The 12,653-nt window shown below is 40.3% G+C and overlaps 1 protein-coding gene across 8 annotated transcripts in view; it reads right to left on the reverse strand.

Annotated features, from left to right (window-relative positions):
• The window catches only part of WNK2 (WNK lysine deficient protein kinase 2), a 647,264-nt gene that overhangs the window by 444,009 nt on the left and 190,602 nt on the right, over positions 1-12,653 (reverse strand). For all 8 annotated transcript variants that reach the window (XM_085624584.1, XM_085624585.1, XM_085624586.1 and 5 more), the window contains 2 exons: positions 12,141-12,313; positions 10,943-11,163 (listed from right to left, as the gene is read on the reverse strand). In XM_085624584.1, the coding sequence (XP_085480710.1) occupies positions 10,943-11,163; positions 12,141-12,313 (394 nt within the window). The remainder of the gene's footprint in view (positions 1-10,942; positions 11,164-12,140; positions 12,314-12,653) is intronic.

Genomic DNA, 12,653 nt, shown 5'->3' on the forward strand with positions numbered 1-12,653 from the left:
GCCACGTCACACTCCAGGATTTAAGCGATCCTGCTCACTATTGGGACGTCTGGTAACCCTTGTACACATTTCAAAACACTAAGCTGTTAACGCACGTTCCTGCTCAGCTCCCATAAAATGTTTTCCAGCACTTTCAGGAGTATCTACTGGTGCATCCCTCCATGAATATCTCGTACACTGAAGATGTCATGAAATAGGTTCGGACCATTTGATCTTTTACACACTTTGTTGAACAGGCAAACATAATTTCTGGGAGGCCAACTAAAGAAACGTTGAAATGCAAATCCTGGCAAAATTGCACTATTGGGTGTATTAATTTAAGATTTATCATCGGCACACATTCAATGTTCGTGCATATCGGTGACTTCACGAATAATCTCCGTTTATAGTGCACAATTAAAACAACATTTCAATCCTGGGACAGCAATGAAAATTATAAAAATATTTATCTTTAGTCAGTGCAGCCTAAGGAATCTACTCGGTGCAAACCTCCCCTGCCTTTATTGACGAGTCAGGAGAACTTTGGGTGTGTGGGAATATGCACGTTTCTCTTTTTTTGTCAATGACACAAAAAATGCAGCTATGGTCTTCCAGCTCTTTTATAAAATAGTCTTCTGTGCAAGGAGATCTATTTGTGACTGATGTTTTTATCAGTCTGATTCATAGTCTTTTCCTTTTCATACAATCTCGGTAAAGATCTAATAGGGGTGGGAGGAATTCGCATAGCTGCAGCCTGTGCAGTTAAGAGTGGTGGGGCCAGGTTGGGGGGGGGGGGGGGGGAGGGGGTAGAGGATTCGAGAGACTACCACAAAGGAATATTAAATCATTTTCCCTCGTCATCGTCTGTCGAAATCCGCCCCCCCACGGCCCCACCACCCCACCGCTCTTACCTGCACAGGCCGCGTCTGAATTTGCAGGGTTTGATTCAGCGGGATTCCATTAAAACTCTGCAGCGGAATGGGCATTCGTCGCAATTACTTTGAATGAACTGCAGCCTTGTGTCCAAAAATGGATGCGAGAATGCATTTTGCGCTAAGGAATAGCACAGCCAAATGTCCCTCGGCGCCCTGCATAGTCACTGCAGAGTATGGAAGACACTGCTGACGAGGGGTATGCAGTGGTTTCTAAACTTTAGAAACCACTCCGTATACCACTTGAATCCCTTCTTACATACTCTGCAGTGATTAAAACCTTTAATCACTTCAGAGTGTGAGCGCCGATTGTTATGCAGTGGTTTTTAATCTTCAGAAACCACTGCATAATTTTTTATTCAGACTGGCAGAGCAATGCAATTTTAATTTACCAGTAATTATGGGTTACACAAGTAACACACGATTACCAAAATTCCTCAGATTCTGCCAACGAAATAGAAAATTCTGCCCAGGCCTGATATCTACCTCATGACTAAGGGTTTTAGTTGTGATATCACCAGTGATACCTTGCAGGTCACCTGCCACATTGAATGCAGTCTTCACTCCTCCATTAGCTCCTCTGACCAACTACCCAGTGTCTCTCCAATGGCCAGGCATGCAATCCGCCTAATGTTCAAAACCCTCACACTGCTCAGTGCCTCAATGTTGAGGTCGTTCTGTAAGGGTGTCAAGTCAGCCTTCAAAGTTAGGACTTTCACAAAGCCAACAAATCTTGCAGCTTTTCTTCCCTCTAACATACCCCTTGAAATGCTGTGTTGGTGTGCAGTTTACATTTTCTGCACTCCCAGAAATAGTCACTTACGTAATTACATCCAATATTCACACGGGTGAATAGTAGCGCTAAACAAGTTCTTGATTGATTGATGTAGCACTTCAAGGCGGCATCATGGCTTAGATTTGTACATCCCCTCTTTAGCTTGCTGTTGTACATACAGGTATGCAAGGACATCTTAAGGATTTTGGGGGCCCTGGGCCAAACTTATTTGGGGGGCCCTGTTTGGATTAGTTTTGAATTTATGAACCAATTTCAGCTCTTTTGTGCAATCTCTGGCCAGGTCACAGTTGCACTTGTCCAAATTTTAAATGTAATTACATCCAATATTCACATATAGAGATGTGTGTTTTGCCTATTGTAACAGCAGCAGCTCACTAGTATTACTGCTAATAATTTTGTGAAACAAAATCTGTGACTTCCTCCCATTTGTCATATGTGAGGTCCTGTTTTTATCTCAAAGAAACTTGTTTTATGGACGCTGCATGAAACAAACATTTCTCTGCAAATTGTCTGCAGCAACCTTTCACACATCACCTACATTGAAAATAAAATAAATAAAAACGGTATTTAAAACAATGTAAGAATTATTAAAAGTCATCAGGGTAAGAGTCTCTGCAGAACCGAGCTGGGTCTATGCGGGGGAACCCTAAAATAAATCCTGTCGCCCTGGGCCAGGGCCCACTTTGCCCATGCCTTAAAACGTCTCTGCAGGGATGTATCAAAAGCAGCAGGGTGGCCCCAAATGTCTACAAGGCACTGTGCCTACTTGTTTGAAGGACAAGATAAAGTGTGTAGTTCACTCACAAGTGCTCTGGTCCAATGGCATCAGGGGCGTAATGCAGGCCACTGTAGCCCCTGCACTGCAAGGGGTACCCAAACCGCTAAGAGGGCTTCAACCCTTTAAAGTGGTCCAATTCAACTTAATGTCAATTAATTTCTGTGAGATTTGGGGGAAACTCAGGGGCCTCATTACATTCCGCGGGTGAGGGCATCATTTTCTGATAGGCCACTGACCACAATTATCCTTTAATTAAACGCACTTTTAAGATCCAGGAGGCTGAACATCTCTGTTCCATTACGAATGGAAATCATATATTTTCAACATAGATGTTAGAAATCCATATGCTTTCAACAGGGGTGAACAAGCAGTACTTATCCTGAAAATTTACCAAGCACACACACCGGATACTTTTGGCTTAAACAATACACACGGGCACTACAATTGACTTCACTACTGCATTACAGCTCGCTGCAGAGTGCTATAGGAGTCGTTACAGCCCCTCTCCCAAATTACAGTGCTACGCCTCAGGTAAGGACCTCTGATGATGGTAAGGTCTGGTATAGTTCAAGATAAAAAGGCTTAAAAAGTCTATAAAGCTAATAACAAATTCCACCCAAGAAGAGTAGAATGTTGTAAATTATGTCACTTGTCTGCTTTTTCTCATCGGTTAAGCTTTGTTCTCGGTGTCATGACGCACGTGGAAAGGGTAGTGCGAGAGGTTGAGGAGGACAAATGTAGAGGTCCAAGAGCCTGAGCGCTCGGTGCGGCTTGAAGAGTCTAGGGCCGGGGGACCCCAATTGGCAGGTCCCAGCTCCGTGGCAGCTGTATAGGCTGGACTGACCACGATAGCAGGGGGGGGGGGGGGTATAAGCAACAGCCGTCACATTCTGCCTACGCTGTGCCTCACTCCGAGAGCACACCTTCCGCTTGTTGCTCCCAGACAATGGACCACGCAGACGGACGTGGCAATATAAAATGTTCACCCTCACCTCTGGCCACCGAACTCAGGGAGCACGATGTGGCGAGAGTGGCTTCAGGACTGCTTAAAGGTACCTGGGAGCAGTTTGAGACATTGGGGGAGTAGTCAGGGAGAGCAGGTGAGGCTCAGAGCGGAGGGTTCCTCAGTGCAGGTTCGGAAGCAGCCGGCATTAGGCCGTTGCTGCTTGCTCTTGTGGAGGGCTCGCCACTGTACTCCACCCACCCCTTATACATTATTGTCCTACAGTTCTATTGACAAGACACAGAACTGTAAAACAGAATCAGGAAGACAGGAGTCATCATTTATCACATGTCCTAGCATAGAGAGCAGTGGATGTTGCAGAAGATGCAAGCCCAGCTGCAGCGAGCGGCTCTCTAAGGGGAGCCCAATACCAGGAATCAGAGCTCTACCCTCTTACCCTATCTCACCACTTGACTGCCCCTTGCCACCTGATACCCCAACCAGTCTTGAGAAACTGAGACAGCCACTGCACTCGTGCCCTCCAGTGCGGAAGCTGCTGTGGTTCTGCAAGCTGGGTGCTTGCCGATAGCTCAGGAAGACCGGCTCGTGAGACACCGGAGAAGGCAGCACTGTACAAAGTCAATTTGGTGCTCCCCGCAGCCTCGGATCTCCAGGGGCCACGGACCAGCATTTTCTTTATCAGACCAGTACCTCTGTGTGAACCATTATCCTTGCGGACGGGACAGGCTTCCACTTCTTGAGTGCCTCATAGTGGAAACATGCAGGAAACAGAGTACCTACCTCTTCAGCAATCATTGGATTGGAAACATAGGGAATATTGAATATCCTCATTCGAATATTTTTATAATACACTGATTATATAAAATTGGGATCAATAAGCGCAAAGTACCACTTGGAAAAATCTGGAACATTCATAAGTTTAAAACTCCACTTGGAATATCACGAAATATCAGGAATACCTATTGACTACTTGTTCACACTACAAAAAGTCAATTATGCTGTCAGGTCATGACAGCGAGCCATTTCCTCCTATAAGGAGGAAGAAAAAACTCCAAACATTGTCAACAATAAAAAACTACTAACGCAAAATTCCACCTGTGTTGTGAATGTCTGTAAAGTCCACTAAAATCCTGCACAGGTTTGACTCCCTGAATGACCCAGTTGGGGCAATATTGACCATTCAAGAGAATACAGGTACCCTCCCAGCACCAATCACACTAACGACAGGTACTAAACTTATTTCTGCCGATAAAAATGAATGGCACCTTGTATCTGGCTGAAATGGAACCAAATCTGGAGTCGAGAGAATATAAAGACTCTCAATGGGGACCTATAACCGACCTGGGGTTGTCATCACTGGGATCACTGTTGCCACAACTTTCTATTAGTTTACGTCCACCTCAAAAGTCCTCTCAAAAGTCCCAAAGACAGTCACTAAGAACTGGTGCGCCACTGCCAATTGAAGTGAATGTAAAAATTATTCAAAACCATAACGATTCTGGGAAATTAGTGAATCACACTTTCCAAATAAATCAATTATATCATGCAGCAAGCAAACAATTGGACCAGCAACAATTAAATCCCAGTCGCACTATGAGCTCACTGCAGTTAGTCTCCGATATACAAACTGGTATGTTAAAGGAGGTGCTGTGCTGCCCTAGTCCAACTCCAGAAAGGTTAGACCATTAGAAAACTGATAATCTTATATAAAAATAAAAAAAGGATAATCTTCACCTTTGGACTACTCTGTGTTATACAGTAAATCAATCAATAGAATCCAACCCACAAAAGTTAAACTAGAAACTGAGATTCAACCAGGTCAATCATCAGTAAGCAAGACCCTAAAAATGCTACTCCGATTCTTTTCAAAATCAAGCTCCTCAGCTGCACTAATTATCGAACCAGGAGCCATATGGGATATCTTCTTAAGAACATCGCAATTGACATTAGATGCCATGACTATTCAATCACATCAAATGGATGTACAAGAGGACCTCCTCAATGTCATTGCAAAATCAGTCTCTGATATAATCTAATGACCTGAGAGCAAACACAAGCAGCAACATCCTGCATAGATTGCACTTGCGCACCACTGCTCAAACTAGCAACAATTCCAGATGCTTTAACCACCCTAATCGAAGATATAAAAGTAAATCAAGATGTTCCTGGGCGTAATAAGGACTCCATTCTGCCCGCACAATCAACGGAAAAAAACTGCCGATTTGATAACAGTAGGAGTAAGAACATTGGATCAGTGATTTATAGTCAAACTACAGAGCCATTAGGGAAGACAGATGAGGCTGCTAATAGAGACATTACCTTGTGTGCGTGCATAACTGATGACACTCACCATCTTCTCCATCATATACAATGAATAAGAAACAGAAAAAAAACAATGAAAAGCCAGAAATAAAATAAAAAAACTGCAGTAAATATCCCTTGTATAAGCACCACTACTACAATGGCCGATAATTTAACTAAGCCTAAGAACGAGCCAGGAAAAGCACGGAAGACAGTTTGCAAGGGATCAGTGAAAAGGAAGAAGCTCTACTCCCTCTTTGACAAAACAATCAGGGAAAGCCCCCAAAATACCACCTCCTTTGTAGAATGTAAAGCTTCAACATTAACATGACCTACAGCTCCAGTGATCCCTAGATCTTCTGGGAGGTCATGTATGTTAAATCAACATTAAAGGGAATATACTTGGTCTTATCAAGATCTGGCAATTAACAGTATGGATAGACTCACATCTGTAGTAGCCACGGCTCATCCCTCACCCGCAGAAAGAAAACCAAAAGTTACGACTTACAAGACCTTAAAAAAAAGTTCTTGACCCAGCTTAACAAGGCAATTGGAGAAAACCAAGAGACCCACTTTGGGTCAATGTACCACCCGGTAATGGTAATGCTAATTTTGGACTGGGTTAGGTAGTCACCATATATATGCTTCTTCAGACGTTAGTAGCCAAACAATTTTCACACCAGAATACAACACTAAGGGAAATCACAATATTCACAATCATGGCAACATCCTAAGACTTATAATGGCAATCACATTTCTTAAAAATATCACTACAGAAAATATTGAATCCGTTGAATTTCTACCCCATACAGAGGGTAGGACAAGAACCCACCCTGGTGACCTGGACCTCTAATCATGTAGCAGGGAAAGTCCTTCAGGAAAGAGTCCTTTGATAAATTGGGGTATTCTAATCAGAACACTGAGTTTAAACCAACTCAAATAGTGGTTCTTGTGCTTGACAAGCAAAAACACAGCACTTTCAGAAAATCTTAACTGTTAACTCAAAGGAAACTCTAAAGTTATGGTTATGGAAAATAAATGGCATGCAATCCAAAGACCATAACATATCTGAATACCTTCACTAGAAAAGTTCCTATTGTTCTATTACAAGAAATTCAGAAATTTGCGTTGGAATGATTCATTGGCTACTTTAGTCCAGATGTTAAAATAATGAGATATTGTTGTCCAATTAATTAATGACTGCAACCATCTGGAGCCAAATGCAAGGAAGTCTATGTCCAGCAAATGGATAAATATTTTACTAGAACCATCGCAAGATGTAACATCCATGGACATTATAATTTGAGGAGATTTCAATATGAATTCGCTGTGGCCATTTAGCAGAGAGGAAAATATAATACAACAAGACCACCAATAGGCTATCCCCAACCAGTCCGTCACCCCTGAGCTAAATAGGCCTAGAGATGCAAGGGGAGCAGGACTAGTAAAACACTTCAAATCCTTTGGCCTAAGTGTATTGAATCGAAAGCATCAACAAGATACTCTACCTACATCGACCTATGAAGTAGCAGGCTTGCACTCAATTGATTTGACAGCAGTAACCTTACCTGGATTTCAATTAATATCCTCATTTCGGAATAAAACAAACAAAAGCAACCTTATTCAACAAATCATTGAGATCCAGGTCCAATGCACATCCCATCAAAAGGCAAATTTGCTCCCAGGAGAGTTAATAGCATCAAACTACAGGAGGTTGCGCTGGTCTGTAGGAACAATAGACTCAATTAAGTCCACAGCTTCAATCTTTGTCGAACACAGATTTTCAGTTGACTCTTGCGATTCAGTGGTGCAGTGGGCCCTCTTCACAGAAACATTATTGAATATCTACTCATCAGAAATTAATACTACTACCCGGCAATTTAAAGAAAATTTACAAAAAGCTAAACAGGATTAAAACATCGACCTCATGCTGCATTCTGAAGGGCAATCTTTTAAAAAAAAAATATTTTTATAAAGTTTTCTTTTCAACCCAATTACCCCCCCACATATAGGGCACATCTTCAGTTGAATGCCTGTCCTTCTTTACATTGCCATACTTTATATTGTTGCCCAAGTGAACACTTTCCTCCTCAGACATCAATCTCCTAACAAGTTTCCCTCTCCCTCTGTTCTGAAGGGCAATCTTAATAGAATTTAAAGACAAGCAAGGAAGCGAACCAGGGAACCAAGAGCTCTAAATTGATTTGAAGACTATATAGATTACTGGAGGTTAATTGGGAAAGAGAAACTAACAGCAGAACAAACCCGTTTGGCAAAAGCACTATATATTAGTAAATGGAAAGACTCCAGGGATTTTTGGAGAATTTTTAACAGCTTGAACGGGACCCCAATGGCGATCACAACTTCATCTTCAACAGAAGCAGACTGGGTCAGTTTAACAAAACATTTTAATCAAGTTCTGGAGACTAATTTACTTTCTACCTGAGAAACAGAAAGTAAAATTTCAATGAAGTTGATAAACCCAGGTGAACTTGCACTTACTATTTCAGAAGACCAAATATGCAAATTTAATAAAATAAGAAGACTAAATGGGACACCTGGACCGAACGGAATCCCACAAGCCCTATAGAAGGCCTATCCGCTTTCACTCCAGGTAGAGACCATGACAAATTCACGGAAAGGCTCTAAAATAAGACCCATTTTTAAATGAGAAGACTGGTCCCAACTTGAAAATTATTACCTTCTCATGTTGCAAGATACGGAGGTAAAACTCTTCACAGGGATCCTCCTGACCGAATTATCACATTGGTCGGTAGAGAGGCAGATTATCCCTCCAAACCAATCGGGGTTTGTTCAAGGGTCAGGTACAGTGACCAATATTTTAGAACTTTCAGTAATTATAGATAATTACAAATTAAGTTAGCAACCAATCTACCTTTTTGTTTTTCTTGATCTTTAGTCAGTGTTTGACTGCATACAGCACCACCTCCCCTGGCAAAAGCAGTCTAATCTAGGCATTCCAGCTTGTTTTTTAAAAGCAATCCAGACGTTGTACTCGGATACCTGGGTAAGTGTGAAAATAGGTGATGGTTCTTTCCTGCCAAGGTAAATTGAAACCTCACAGGGACTAAAACAAGTGTGCATTCTTGCACCATACATAATTAACCTATATTTGACTGATCAAATGCAAGCTCTGGATGAATTACATTTGTATCCTCCCAAGTTAGCGGACAAGCACATATCGGACCATTTGAATGCTAATGATGTGATTTTGTTAAGTCAAACAAAGAATGGCCTGCAACGACATATTGCTACTGTACCAAACTATTAGTAAATTTCATGGCAATAAATGAGAATAAAATAAAAGTTAAGGAACTAAGCAATAGGATAGAGAAAAAGCATAAGTGGTACTTACAAGGCTGACAACTGGAGCAGGTCAAAACTTATAGATACCTTGGAGTACTATTTGATGAGGGTTCCTTTTAGCAGCATAAGCAAGACTTGCAGAGGAAAGACAACACTCTGCTTCTAGCATTCGCATACTACAGGAGGTCACTAGGAAGTCCAACCCATCTCCCATTTTTAACAGCTATAACCACACAACTCTGACCAAGCATCTCTTATGGAAGCGAGGAACTGCGTGGTGGAGACGCAGTAACTCTAAACACAATTCTTGTAATAACATTTAGATCTCTTTTCCATCTCCCGTGCAAAGCCTCCCCGGCAAAGTGAAGGCCTGTATTTGGACTATTGAATAAAACTATCGGAAGGAAAGGAGCTTATATTAAAATTTCGAAAAGAAAATTTAAAATTCATATCATTTATGCCAAGTCCTTTGGCAAGACTTTCAAACATATTCAATCTCCATCTTGGAAGTATATAGACCCGGCGTTTGATAAGTTACCAGCTTGCACTTTATGGGAAATCTCTTCACCCCCAGAGTACTTTAAAAAAGCAATCAACAGAATAATGAACAAATATTTCGATGTATAAAGACAAAGAGCCCCTTGCACTTACATCAAATGCCTGAAGCAAGCTATGATTACTTGCTTTAAAACATCAGATACATCCTTGAACTGTATTTTTACAAAGTTATTGAAGCTTGCAGCAAGAACATTGGACTCACAATGCTATCTTGGTTTGAATTTACTGCTAGTGGCTGAATTTTTAATTTACACATAGCATAGAATTACAGATGCACTGTTTTTAGGAAACATTCATGAATTGCTGCTGGTTTAAGTAACCTAATCTTAGTAGGTGCAACTAAACATATCAAGAAGAGGACTACTTTGCACTTTTTAGTCAGTCATTGATGTCTTGATAGCTGCTTGCCTTTTACCAATTTTTTAAAGAAAGTTTTTAAACAGCAAACCTGGAATCTTTTTACTCAGTTGTATAAAATGATGTATTGATTAATTTTTATTGTACTTGATTGTATAATAGAATTGTTTTAAGGATTTTACATTATAAGATTTTAATTAATCAAACAATAAATGTACTTTAATTAAAAACAGAAAGACGCTGGAGCGTTGAAGCAACCACCACGCCTATGCTTTAATACGTTTTTCATTCACAAGTTCATATTCCAAATTCTTGTAGAGTGTTTGAAAGGTGTGAAAACCAGGAGGTGGGTGAAATATTCCATTCCGCCCCCGGAATTGGCACAATTCGAGACTCCGCATTACTCTTGTAACACAGAGTTCCTGCTAAATCCGGCAATCTGCATCTAACAGATTGTTTTCTCACACGCCGTACCAGAACGGTAAGTTCGCGACTGAGAATTGGCATACCCTAGCGTAAATTTCTGTTCACCAGCAGGGCATCTGGTGAGATTTTTCCAATGCGAGTGGTCGTGACAGTTCGAGGTCAGAAGGCTGCCAGTCGTGTATAAATCTACTTGAGCGGCAGCATAATCAGCTCAAGTAGCTGCATCCTCCGGTGAGCCTCATTGAGCCCAGTGTGCTGATTTGTCAGGATGGAATGCTCTCCTGGTGCTAAATCACAGCGCGAGCAGCGCAATATGCCTATTTCCGCCCGTTGGAGGAACACCACAGAATCTCGTGTAGTTTTTACTTAACTCTGCGGAATTCCGCAGAGTCAAATTCTGCAAGTTACGACCACTCCTAGTAAAGTTGCTTTCCCAGTTTCTGTAATACTGTACAATAAGTCACAAACACAGGGAATTAAGAATTACACTAAAAGTATAATGTCGGAAAAAGGATGCCACTTACCTATTACACTCTTGGCAAACGATGCTCTTTTCAGGGTTGCCAGGCCCAAATCTCCTATTTTCACAGATCCAGTGGGCCCAGTAATAAAGATATTATCACATTTCAAGTCTCTGTGAATAATCGGAGGAGTTCTTGTGTGTAAAAAATGCAGCCCTTTCAGGATTTGTCGGCACCAGCTGCGAAGAACTTTGGGTTTCATCACTTTAAATCTCTTCAAGTACCTGGAAAAAAATATTACAATTAAAGGATGCTAGTAGAAACGTGCCCTTTATTCTGTATTACTTAAGACAAACGGGATTTGATTCAGTCTTCTCTAGAAACATTAATTTACAGTTGTATAAAGTTAAACAAATTCAAATTCAAAATTCTTTATTTCGGTTCAATTAAAACGATAAAAGATACATATATAAAATCACTTCAATTGTTTAAGTACAGTTGATGCAAATGTGTTAATGACAATTCAGCAAGGTAGAGGCATTTATAGAAAAAAGAAGTAGTATGACCTTTCGGCAATATCACGATTAAAAAATATACAATATAATAAATACACTAAAACTAGGCATTTATTATGTTATAAAATCATTTGTATAGAGTGCTTAACCTCATCTTCCATTATTTATACTTTCCCGTGCAGTTTCTTATATGATCTTCTAAAAGCTACAGGTACTTTTTAGTGCAAATACAATATCACAGTTTTCCATGTGCCACAGTTAGATCATAAAGTGCTTGTGCAAGGTTTACTGAAATCATAGGCTTGAATAAACAATCATGAACTGTTAAAGATTCAGCCCAACTTTGGCTCTTATGAGACTTACATTGAATAAATATCTTCTTACACTGAAAACAATTGGTTGGGATGTATCTGTTTTCAAGTTAAACAAGAAGCAGAAGGAGTTTGTGGTTTAATGAAGTTTAAATAGTTTTAGATGTTGCGCTACCAAAGGACGTCACTTTATTCTTCAAGAATGAACGTAATTCACGTGTACGTCACAAATTAAGAACATTTAGAGTACATCTCCCAGATACATGTGAACATTGTACGTGATTTTAATCTCTTGTTGGCTTTTTCAATGGACATATATTTTTAAGAAAATCTTGAACCCCAGAGTGCATTTTTCGAGCTACAACTGAAGAGCAATTGGCTATTTTATGATTTTGGCACCATTATTCGTTTAACTTTCCTTTCTTAAACACTTACGTCTTCAGCGTCCCTGACGTCATTAGCTCTGTCACCAGTACTATGACTTTCTTTCCTTTCACGCAGGACTCCCAGAAATCATAAAAACGAACAATATTTGGGTGCTGGAGACCTTTCAGCATTTCTGCTTCTTCTTTAAACCTTTGCCTTTCCATCTTTGTAAGTTTCCGATCCTGTAAATAAGATATAGGTCTATTACAACAAAGTTGAACTCATTTTATTTTACATGATTTAATTGTCACAAAAACCAAATTGTACTTTACAATATCATACAGTAGTCATAAGAATAGTTAAGATTTTTCAGTCTATCAAGTTTTTGCAAGAAAGTATGAATAAAGCTAAAGTTTTACAGAAATCAATTAAAACATTCACATACTTCTGCACTACCAATGTTTATTTGTAAAAATGCTTTTATTAGCCTTAAGAGAGCTCCTTCAGCACTAATCTCGCTAATGTATTTTTAGCTGCTAATTTGAGTTCTCATTAGGATGCCTAGATGTTTTAAATGAATTT

The sequence above is a fragment of the Triturus cristatus genome, chromosome 9 (genome assembly GCF_964204655.1).
Source record: "Triturus cristatus chromosome 9, aTriCri1.1, whole genome shotgun sequence".
NCBI lineage: Eukaryota > Metazoa > Chordata > Amphibia > Caudata > Salamandridae > Triturus > Triturus cristatus.